Source organism: Drosophila mojavensis, unplaced genomic scaffold, assembly GCF_018153725.1.
Source record: "Drosophila mojavensis isolate 15081-1352.22 unplaced genomic scaffold, ASM1815372v1 contig_151, whole genome shotgun sequence".
NCBI lineage: Eukaryota > Metazoa > Arthropoda > Insecta > Diptera > Drosophilidae > Drosophila > Drosophila mojavensis.
The window spans coordinates 1,279,380-1,291,697 of record NW_025318684.1 but is presented as its reverse complement, the minus strand read 5'-3'; the positions used below and the strand labels follow the sequence as shown (position 1 = coordinate 1,291,697).

Below are 12,318 nucleotides of genomic sequence, written 5' to 3'. Positions count from 1 at the left end.
AGAAAGCTCCAGTCGAGACTGCTCGACTAGGAGATACCCTGAACCCTCCAAGCTGATATTCTAATCATTCTGGACTTCTTTTATGCACACATACATACACATGCACTTATACGCACGCGCTCTGCTAACTGCGCAGTAAGCAGCGGCTGCGCTTGGGCTGCGATGCAATGTGGGCAATATTATTTGAATTTATTTATTGAATAATTTCTTTTGTAGATATACAATCTTAATGAAACTTTCAGAGCGTAATCATAATGTGTGTACATTCCAAAGCACAACTCTCTAGTACTTGAAATGCGGTTTTTACAAATTAAGGGCGAATGGAGCGTGGTATCCAAAATCTGTAAATTACAAAATCTTTGTATCCATTAACTTTATATACAACGCAAATTTGAAGTCTCCAGGTCTAAAAGTGTTCAAATTAGGCTGAAAAACAATGTCGATTTTTCGATTATTCTCGATAAGAAGGTTATCGGGTGAGTCATCGAAAAAATAAAGCAAACTCGTACTGCCTATTGTATACACGAGTATGCATGCCAAATTTCAGCTCTCTAGCTCTTATATCTTCTGAGATCCTTTTGCTCATACGGACGGACGGGCAGACGGACAGGGCTATATCGACTCAGCTCATCGTCCTGATCAAGAATATATATACTTTATGGGGTCTGCGATGCTTCCTTCTGCCTCTTACATACTTTTCACAAAACCATTATACCCTGATTTCCCAGTTTCAATGGGTTCAGGGTATAAAAATGAATGGTGGCCCCAACCTTTAAACTTAGGTTCATAAAAAATGTTGGCCGATTCTCAGACCTACCCGACCTGCACACAAAATTGCGGAGGAGTTTGGTAACAAACCCGGCGACACGAGAATTTTATATATAAGATATATACAGTTATAACGACAATCAACCTGGGGACCAGAATTTTTGTCGCTATAACCGTACAGACGCTATAAGCGGAATCGTTATACATCTATGTTGTATTGTTGCGATATTACGTTGTTCTGTTTATACCCTTTGTAAAAGGGGTTTTCAAGTACTAGAGACTTGTGCTTTGGAATGTACACACATTTTAACTATATGAATCGGCTCTGAAAGTTTCATTAAGATTCTATGTCTACAAAAGAAATTATTCAACAAAAAAAATTCTCATCATATTGCCCACATTGCATTGCAGCCCAAGCGCAGTCGCTGCTAACTGTGCAGTCAGCAGAGCGCGTGATTATACGAGTCGGGCAGTCTCGACTAGAGCCTTCTTACTTGTTTTGGTTGATTTTTGTCCAAAAACTCTAGAAATTCAAGATTCAAATTTGTCGGAGAGTTATCAATTCTCGCGTCCTCAATTGAATTATTTTGCATATCATAAATTTCAATCATCATGCTTTTGACGGTCTCCAAAATATGATTTTTCGGGTAAAACGGGTTGTGCGGCGTAACCCGCACCCGCCCGCACCCAACCAGAAACTCGATTTTTCAGCCCATACCCACGGGTAACCGCGGGTGCCCATCGGTACCCGATAAAAACCCGGTCCGTGCCCACCTCTACTTGATGCAATAGCGTTGAGTAAAAGTGGTAGCTCGTAATAATCGATCAGGGTATTCTTCAATATGCCACATCCCTCAAGAGGCATAACATCTCTGTATTTTTGGGTCTTTGATAGAGCAGGTTATTCAAATGTGAAGGTTCTAGCTTTTAAATTTTGTGGTTTGTATCCGACATAGCTTTTTTTCATTTGAAAAATCACTATATCTTCATTTTTGCCACGCCTCTATTTGGCGTAGACATATAATTTTTTCATTCATCTCTATAGAATCGTGAATGGACGTAGATATGTCGATCTTAGCTTTTTGATCTTGGGTGGTCAACGCGGATCTATAATTCAGAATTTCTGATTTTAAGCTTTTCAAATGCATTTTCCGATTTGCTACGCCCCTAGCGGGCGGAGCTGGAAAATTTGAATACTTTAAAGTCTCTAGCTTCAATAGCGCCGACGGTCATACGGACAGATAAATGAGCATCCAGAAAGACATTGTACATAACCAATATACTCATTTCACTTTCGTAAATGAGTATAAGAAATGCTTTCGATTTCTCCTAAGATACATCTAGTTAATTAAACTATGTAACTCACCTCTGATGCACTTGTTGCCACAGAACTCAGGCTTGGCGACATTGGAGCTGACACTGATTGCAAAGGACTCGCCGTACTTGCGCCGGAAAGGTTAGAGTTGCGCATGGTGTTGATAATTCCCGAGGTTCGCCCCGTTATAGATGAGTTTCCATTTGAATTGGGTTTGTTAAAAAAACTTTTTGGCTGATCGCTAACACTTTGGCCATCCAAATCATTTCCAAAAAAACTTGAGCTACAATTTCCACCAAACGGCGACAAAAGCGCCGATTCCTCGGAATGCATTAAGGTTTTGCCAATAATATTCGAAGCAGTGTCACCACCTCCGAAACTGTTTGGTCTTTCGTTATGAACATTACTGTCATTCACGTCTGAAGCACATTGTAAATTGCCTGTTGAAGCCGAGTTAGTTGCAGCTTTATTCTGTGCATATAGAGTACTAAGTTTAAGGCATTACTTTACTATTATCTAGTTCATAACACTCACTTTGAAATTTTGGCATTCCCAGATGGAAGGCTTGAGCGATTCACTGAGATACTGTCTCACTTGGTTTTTTTGCTTCTGGATGACGTGATATCTCGTTGGATTTTCTAGAACGGTGCTCACCTATTGTTAAGAAAAAGTTATGAACTATTTTTATTATTAACGTTCTTTATCAAAAAGGTAATTTTCTTTTGCAATGAAAACCTTTAAATCATCATCATCGATTAGAAGGGTTACAAAATATGTACTTTGTTTGAATCAGAAACTAGACACGTAATTCGAGAATGCCTAATCTGCCATAATTGTTCACGAAGAAGATATTGGTTTAGTCCGTCCTTCCACATGAATGAAAATTTTAGAGTTTGATACACATGTGGAGTTTTAAGTCTGGTTATTACATCTCTTTTTATTCAAGATGCTTGAATTGAAAGCATACGCTGGACAGCTTGCAAATTGGAGTTATTTGATACAATCCATATCGGGTCAAGCTGTATCTTGTTAAGTTTTAGAGCTTAGGTATTCACCTGTAGTACTTGAGGAGGCACATCCACGCCTATACTCTGCAAAGGAACCTTAAGCGCAACAGGACTAGATACTGATAGCCTATCCTTCTGGCCAGGCTGCTGATTCTGATGCTGCTGATGCTGTTTCTGTTGCTGATTTTGATTTAGGCTACCACTGCCGCAGTCGCTGCTTCTATTACTGCCGCTAGTTGCGTCATATTGAAAGCCTGCCGTGGACATCCCGAACGCATTAAGCATTGTTTGATCCTGCCTATTCATATGTTGTTGCTGCTGCTGCTGCATTAGTATTTGCTGCTGTTCCTGCTGCTGCTGTTCACGTTGGAGTTGAAGCTTTAATTGTGTGCGAGACGTCGGTATTGCAGTTTTAAAAGTTGGTCTAATGAATAGAAAGCATTTAATATCAAAATACATTTATATATACTATACATATAATATCTTTTAAATAAATGAATGAATAGCTTAGTCAAAAATACAATGAACCCTATATATATATATATATATATATATATATATATATATATATATATATAAATACCTACCCACCCGTTAGTGGAGGCAGGCCAAAAACGCGAGTATCTGTTGGTTCCTTAAGGTTAATATCACCCAAATCAACGATGCTTGGGTCCATTTCAAGTATCATTTCCAAATCTTTATCAATGCCAACACTAACACGAATGTTCGTTGTTGATTTCTCATTGATTCTTCTTTGAATGCAACTTGATATAGCATTCATCTCATCTTGTTCCATTGAATTTGTTGGCTCGACACCGACCTCAATATCAGATACCAATGGCTGTTGCTGCTTCTGTTGTTCTTGTTGTTGTGATTCGTCGCTCGGCGACATCTGCAATGTCTGAACACGTTTTAAGAACTCTTGAAACTCCTGTAGACTTTCCTCCGATGTTTCCTTTGCATGCTCATTTCGTATTCTGTTACTCTCCAATATTTGATCACATATCTCAAAATTGTTTTGTGTTTCATCAACAAAACTACTGGAGCCATTATTATTTTTATTACAGACTTTATTCATCGTCTTTTTAGCAAAATAGGAAAACATTTTCTACAGTATTTTAGGGTTTCTGTTCCTTTATTTTACTCAACATCTAAAAGGGCCTTGATCTTGTCGATTGAACGTTCAAATAATAATGCGGAAAATTGAGAGAATTGTTTAACGCGAGAATGTATATTCACATATACATATGTCTATATATACATATATATAGCATTCAATAGTGCACAAATAAGTATACATATAAGATATTTTTATACACACGAAAAATTCCTCTCTGGTTCATCATATTGGCTACAGTATAGACTTGCGCCTTATTGAAAAAAAAATCGGTATTTTCTCTTAAATGTCTATTCTTTAATTACTCGGTTCCAAAGGAATGAACTGATCGCGACTGCTTCATATTTTATTTTTCGAATATAGTTAGTAAGGTACTTAAAAAATGGCATATACTTGTAACTTTGATACACTCTTATATGATCTGTATTTTCATCAAAATTGAAGACAAAAATTAATTTGATATTTCATGTATGCTCATATGCAATTTATACAATTTCGGTTTTTGTTAAAATTTTCCCCCCACCCCCTTACCATCACTTTTGTAAATGGCGTATTTAAAATACTAGAGACTTGTGGTTTAGCAAATACATGCATATCCATGTTATAATCATAATCTGAAAGTTTCATAAAGATCGTATGTCCACAAAAAAGTTATTTAACAATTAAGTTCTCATAGTAAGCGCACACTGCAGCCCATGCGTGTTTATGCGTGGGTGCTTGTGTGTGTATGTGTTTGTGTATGTGTGTGTGTATGCGTTTGTGTGTGTATGTGTTGTAGTATATTGTATAACATATAAGCATATGCTCACAATATTGTAGTGTATACAATATATGAAGTTGATATATGCCCGAAATATAAGTAAGAGTATCATGCTCACAACATAGCAACACTTTGTTGCTTTATTTATATTATAACAACTATACATAACTTATGTATAGACCGGCCTGCAGCGTGGGATCTGCAACGTAAGCATTGTTATGTTCTTGTCCACGCCGCAGCTTAAACGCTAAAATGTATATGCCTTCTGCATATGGATACAAACATATATACACACATACAGCATGCTATATACTCCCATTCTGCCGCTGCTTTTAGCGACAGAATTCTTTATGTAAACTTTATGTATTTTAGGCTAAGACTTTATTTGAATAAAATACGGAGAGCATTAGCTATCCAGCACTCAGAAAACAAAGACGTTGTTTACAGTGTGTGTGTATGCGTGTGTGTATGCATGTGTGTGCATGTATGTCTGTGTGCGTGCGTGCGTGTGTTTTTTTTTTTATATTCGTTTATTTACAATCTTATAATACTACAAATTGCAAGTTGAGTGGTGGCTCGGATAGCGCGCGATGCTTGCGGGGCTGCAGTAAAGCATTGCTTCGCAAGCACTATGCGCTACCTTAGCCTGGTACAGCTCGTCTACTCATTCGCTCGACTCTGCGCAGCTCCATCATCACTGTGGCCGCGAAGGTGCTTGTTAGTTCCCAAGCTTCCTCCGATTCCAGCATGGCGTTGACTATGTTGTCCGCTCTGATGGAGCGGCCCAGTGCCTCTTCTAGACGACGCCTCTCCTCCAGGAACCGTCCACATACGAAAAGGATGTGGTTGGCGTCTTCCACAAGCCCTCGCCCGCACCAGGGGCACTCGTCAGATTCCTCGTGGCCAAAGCGCTTCAAATAGCTCCGAAAGCATCCATGTCCCGAGAGGATCTGCGTAAGGTAGAAGTTTACCTCGCCGTGTTTGCGGTCGACCCATGGTTCAAGCTCCGGGATGAGCTTGTGCGTCCACCGCCCTTTAGCTGAGCTATTCCACTTTCTTTGCCATCGTGCAATGCTGTTCGCCCTGATAGCGTTGAGTCGCGCAGGCGCGTGCGAATTCCGCTCCACGGCTTCGGCGACCATGTACTCCAGTAGTACCATACCAGCTATGACGAGCGCCGCGTCATCGGAGATAGTCCTGAAAGCGCAGCTAACTCTGATTGCGCTCAGTCTGTAGATCGCACAAATGCCCCGGCTGTAGCTCGGCGTTGCCATCGCTCTTGCCTATATTGGCGCAGCATAGAGGATGACGGACCTAATGACGCTCATTAGAAGAAGACGTCGTTGCTGTTTAGGTCCCCGCGTGTTAAGCATAATTCTCGAGAGAGCTCTACAAGAATCAGCTGCCTTTTTATGCACATACTCTAAGTGCTCGCGGAAAGTTAATCTTGTGTCTATCATGACACCAAGATACTTTATCGCCCTCTTTGACGCAATGGTGACGCTGCCGATCTTTATATTGGCAGTTTCCACTCTTTTGCGACTGCTGACTAGGACAACTTCAGTTTTGTGTGCCGCTAGCTCGAGCCCAGTTCCAGTCAACCAGCTTCGTATGCGATTGATACTTTCGCTGCACATATCCTCTGTATCTTTGAGCTCCTTTCCTATGGCTACGACAGCTACATCATCAGCAAAGCCAATGGTGTGCGCACCTGCTGGTAGTTCCAAGCGCAGTACGCCGTCGTACATGATATTCCATAGGAGAGGCCCCAGCACTGAGCCTTGGTGTACTCCAGCTGACACTGTATGAGTTTGGGGACCCTCACTCGTATTGTATACCAGTGTTCTTCCTCTGAAGTAACTCTTTATTGTTTCTTTAAGATATTTAGGGATATTATATTGTGACAGCGCATTCAGTATCATATCCCAACTAGCTGTATTGAAGGCATTCTTTACGTCCAGAGTCGCAATAATGCAGTATTGCTTCGTCCCATGCTTCCATCTTGTGCCATGGATGGCGGAAGTGGCCAGACCAACAACTTTGTTTAGCGCATCCGTTGTTGACCGGGCCTTCCGGAATCCAAATTGATTTGGTGACAGGCCTCCGGCGCTAGTAATCGCAGTCTCCAGTCTAAAGCAGATCAATTTCTCAAACACCTTTCCCATGGTGTCTAAGAGACAGATCGGTCTGTATGAAGATGGCTCATCTGGTGGTTTGCCAGCCTTGGGTAGCAACACCAGGTTCTGGGCTTTCCATTTTGCCGGGAACGTGTCTTGAATTAGACATTCGTTGAATGCGAACGTACTAGGCTGCAAGGCGAGGGCTAGCTTTAGCGCACGATTTGGGATCCCGTCCGGCCCTGGAGCAGTGTTGGTTCTAAGACCCCGGAGAGTTACTATGATTTCTTCCTCTGTGACTAAAACAATTTCAGTGCTCGTTGAGCCCTGATCAGCAGACTCGGACTCAGGGGCGTGAATGGAGCTTAAACTTTCTGGAAAGAGCGTTTCCACAATCGATTTAAGCTCCAGACGATCCGTAGGCTGCACCTGTCTACCTGCGTATAGTCTTTTAACTACTATCTTATATGCCCTGCCCCAAGGGTCATATTCGGCTGAGTCGCACAACTCTAAAAAGCATTCTCTTTTGCTTGCCCGAATGGCCCTCTTCAGCTGTCTTCTAGCTGCCTGGTAAGCTAATTGTTTCTAAAAAGTATCTAGCCGATACGCCTCCCTCCAAAAGGTTGACGCCCTGGCAGGTGGCTCACCTATTGTGAATAGAAGTGCCGTATGATCGCTGCCCGTATAGCTATCGCAATGGCTCCATGTTGCTCCCCGAAAGAGGGATGAAGTGACAAAAGTAATGTCGATAACAGATCCGTATCCCGCCCGACTGAAGGTGTACTCGTGGCCAGTGTTGAGCAGTGCAACATCTAGTGTCGCGAAAATCTCCAGTAAGATACGGCCTCTGACATTTGTTGTGTGGCTACCCCATTCTAACGCCCATGAGTTAAAATCTCCTGCTATAATGGCCTTCCGACCCCTAGCATCCTCGGCAAGCTCGTCAAGCGCCGTTGTGAAATCACTGTAGAGCCATAGGCTACCGTATTGGCTACGTACGAACCCATTAAATGACTTAACATTCGAAAGGACATTGGTTGTGTTGCCACATACCCACAAGACCGCTTTGCCATTAGCATCTGTTGCTCATGTCCTAGGGCAGCTGGTTCTACAGTGGTGAGGCTCGCTGAGAAATGCTACGTCTATACATTTTTCCTTTATGGTCTGCTCTCGAAGATCTTGGGCAGCAACACAATGATTTAAGTTAAGCTGAAGGAACCTTAACATTTAATTTTACGAGCAGCCTCGCGGTAGGATGGGCACTTGAAGCTGCCTGCTGAGTGGTCTGAGCAGTCTCGACTATAGCTTTCTTACTTGTTATTAGTTGTGTTTAGGGTAGTATCTAGTCGAGCACTCTCGACTAGAGGTTTCTTACTTGTTATACCCTGAACCCATTGAAAATGGGAAATCAGGGTATAATGGTTTTGTTAAAAGTATGTAACAGGCAGAAGGAGGCGTGGCAGACCTCAAAAAGGGTATATATTCTTGATCAGGGCGACGAGCTAAGTCGATCTAGCCCTGTCCGTCTGTCTGTCCGTCCCTATGTATTAACGCGTCGATCTCAGAAGATATTAGAAGTAGAGTCTTGAAATTTTTTTTCCTAGGTCCGTGTATATCACGCGCATATCAAGTTTTTCTTTATATATCGATAACTACTCCCGATATTTTATTATCGATCAAAAACCTTATCGAAAGCTAGTTATTTAATTAATGGATATTAATTCATGGATATTATAAGTAAATTACAACAAAAATCGAAATTATATAAAATACATATAAATCTACATTTAAAATTTGGAAGCTCTAGCTCTAAAGGTGTAGGATATTATAAGTAAATTACAACAAAAATCGAAATTATATAAAATACATATAAATCTACATTTAAAATTTGGAAGCTCTAGCTCTAAAGGTGTAGGAGATATAATTAAATAACTAGCTTTTTTTTTTTGAAAAAAATTAACATCAGCTGTACCGATCGGGATTCGAACCGCGACTTCTCGATCAAGCGTCATGCCGCTAACACACTACGCCACCTCACTTCTGGACGCGGCGATGGCAAAACTCAAATAGATTCACTGCTGCTCTACCAAAACTAAACCAAACTAACAGCTGATGTGATTCAAAGAATGTTCTAGAAGAAGTTTGAGTGTATGTGTGCACACGTATACAAAACTGTTGTAGCTGCTGCACGTGCGTTTGTTAATTGGCCAAATATTTGATGATTTTTAATTAATTTTTGACTTAATGGAATTTAATGAAACTTTCAGCATATGATCTACATATTATACTGAATATTTGAGAAATTTAAAAAAATTAAAAATCATTCACAATTAGCTATAGTGGCATCTGACTTGAACTTGAATGTTTTTACTCGATAAAAACATAACGGGATGATTTATCGAATTTTAAAAGCAAACTCGACGTCCGCGCTGTATATACGGTCATTTTAAAAAAAATTGAAGTCTCTAGCTCTTATATCTTCGGAAATCGACGCGTTCAAACATACGGACAGACGGACGGACGGACAGACGAACAGACAGACGGACAGGGCCAAATCGACTCAGCTCGTCGCCCTGATCAAGAATATATATAATAAAACCATTATACCCTGATTTCCTATTGAAAATGGGCTCAGGGTATAAAAATTTAGAGATGAAGCTCTGATGGTTTAGCTTTTATTCAGCTTTGAGATTGAGTGTAAAAGGGGGCGCTAACCTGATGACGAGCAGTGTATGCGTGCATAGAAGTGCAGAATGATTAGAATATCAGCGTGGAGGGTTCGGGATATCTCCTAGTCGGGCAGTCTCGACTAGAGCCTTCTTACTTGTTTTATTCTAAATTCAATTATTTCAGACATATAAACTTTTTTTTAAATATGTACTATTTTTAATACATGCGGAATTTCGCTCAACTCCACCTGGATCCGACATCAAAATCCGTTCATCCCAGTCGGAGGAGTATCTTACTTTGAGAGCCTTTTTTTTAACCAAAGCCCATAGATTTTTTAATCAAGTCAATTCTTGACGATTTTCGCTTTGTACGTGGGTAAATTGTTCTGCTGAAACACGACTTCTTTTTCGGGAGACGCACTATTATCCACAAAATCGGATAGGTGGGCCCTCAAAATATTCAGATAGTCTTCCTGCATCCTAATTCCATCGATCTCAACCAGTAAATCGATGCTTCACCATTTGAAGCAGCCCCATACCATCAGACACACTCCACTATATAATGCTTTTACAGCTTTTCGCTCGCCTCAAATTCTGCAGAGACGATACAAATCGAACCGAATACTATTGAAAGAGGGTTAGTTGGTCAGATGATACCAAAATAAATCGCTACCAGTCTGACGGAAAGAGGTATTATTAGCCCCGGCAACACGGAAAGCTGAAAAAGCATCAAGCCATGAAGAATCTGAAAAGCTTGAATTTAAAATCAAAAACTCGAAACAAATGATTTTATTTCCTTATTTAAATATATGAAATGAATCTATTTCCAAAATTTTAGACAGATTCATGCATTTTTTTAGTTTTTACAGGCATAAGCTTTATATTACATATTAAAAACTGTTCAAGGGAAATAAAGCTCAATCAAATAACAAATTTATTTATTTCTTTAATACTTGTTCGAAATATCAAATATATACATATACATATGTATGTATTAGCTTATATATGAATGCGCTTTCATCTAGGGACGGTGCGTATGGCCGAGGATACAGCTTCGGTTAATAACAAGGACGAATTATCTTCTTCACAGCTGCTTTTTCTGCTATCATGACTCGAGAATATACGATATCACGGTACGATATATATATTTATATATACGATATACATATTTATATATGTACATATGTATTCTATTAATCATTCGTGTTCTCACCACATACCAGTGCGTATGAACATGTACGTACCCACATACATACGTATATAGCTTCGTTTGATCATCTATCGAAATCGGAGAGAATTATTATCAGTGGCTCAACTCTTCTTTTAAATTGTCATCGCGAAATATCACACATTCGTCATAAATAATTATACATATGTATGCATGTATTTGTATACATATGTATATAAAATAATGTATATTGTATATTTGAGTACGATGTCTTTCACATGTTGATACTAGATTACATACAGGCACACACGTACATATGTGCATAAATATGCAGGCATGTTTGTATTAGTTCCGATAAGATAAAGAATAAAAAAGAGTGCTAATCAGGTAGAAAAATATAAATTTAACACACTCATAATTATATATGTAAGTACATACAGATATACATATGTACATATGTGCATGTTTATGCATACACATGTGTTTTTGAGGGCTTATTCATAATTTCTACTGTTAACATATATATGTACATATATATGTACTAATGCTTATAGTGCTAGGCATTGTTACTTACATTTCGTCTGTTCGCAGAGACCGCGTAGACTTCAATTCATAGAACTCGACATTTTCCATATTATGCAAAAAGTCCATATTTGAGTCGTTATCATTAAGTAAATTGAGATTTAAGTCGTATTCCAAATCAAAGCCCAAGTCAATCCCCGATTCCGCCATGTCTAGATACAAAACGGTAACAGCTTCAGAAGGTCTGATTGATCACAAATTTCTGTTCTATAAACTGTTGATCGCTTAATTCAAATTAGTTATCATCAGTCTAATGGATACGTTTCCCATTTTCGAACAAATTTACACGCGTCTTAGAGACTTCAGGCGGACTCGAAGAGAGTAACCAGTAATCGATCGACATGTATAATTCTCAATTTATAGCCAGCCGTCCATTGTGCGCGTTAGAGAAAAAGAGAAAGAGCATGATATTTTTTTTTTTTTGAGGCACTTTAAACATACAGGGTTGAATTTTAATTCGTCGATAGAGTATTATGATTTGGGTTACCATTGAATAATAAATACTAAATTACTTACTGTCGTTTCTATTGCTTTTTACAACTGAATTTCTAACGGCGGAGCTTAATAATAACGTGTAAAATACTACAAATGTGCATCTATGACTTGACGGCCGCTCGATTATAATACATCGATATTCCTTGATAAATGCTTGATTGTAATAGATGATCACTGGGCGATGTAAAACCCTATAACAAGTATTTAATATATTACTAGGCTGCCAATATATTTTAGAGTTTTAACGAAAAAAATGTATAGCCAGGCATATATGTTATGTTAAGAAATTATAGAAAAATTATAAAAATATTATTATTTAT

General features: G+C 39.3%; 1 protein-coding gene across 6 annotated transcripts in view; it reads right to left on the bottom strand.

The window, feature by feature from the left end:
* Window positions 1-11,910, bottom strand: part of LOC6585835 (transcription factor E3) — a 33,733-nt gene extending 21,823 nt beyond the window's left edge. For 2 of the 6 annotated variants that reach the window (XM_032733064.2, XM_044007173.1), the window contains exons 1-4: window positions 3,678-4,262; window positions 3,139-3,514; window positions 2,618-2,737; window positions 2,135-2,554 (exon numbers count right to left, since the gene is read on the bottom strand). In XM_032733064.2, coding sequence (XP_032588955.1) covers window positions 2,135-2,554; window positions 2,618-2,737; window positions 3,139-3,514; window positions 3,678-4,195 — 1,434 coding nt within the window. In that variant the 5' untranslated portion in view covers window positions 4,196-4,262. Of the gene's footprint in view, window positions 1-2,134; window positions 2,555-2,617; window positions 2,738-3,138; window positions 3,515-3,677; window positions 4,264-11,495 lie in introns of those variants that run through there. The other 4 variants (XM_002011424.4, XM_015160804.3, XM_015160803.3 and 1 more) reach the window with 4 other exon arrangements.
* Between the last annotated feature and the right edge of the window lie 408 nt (window positions 11,911-12,318).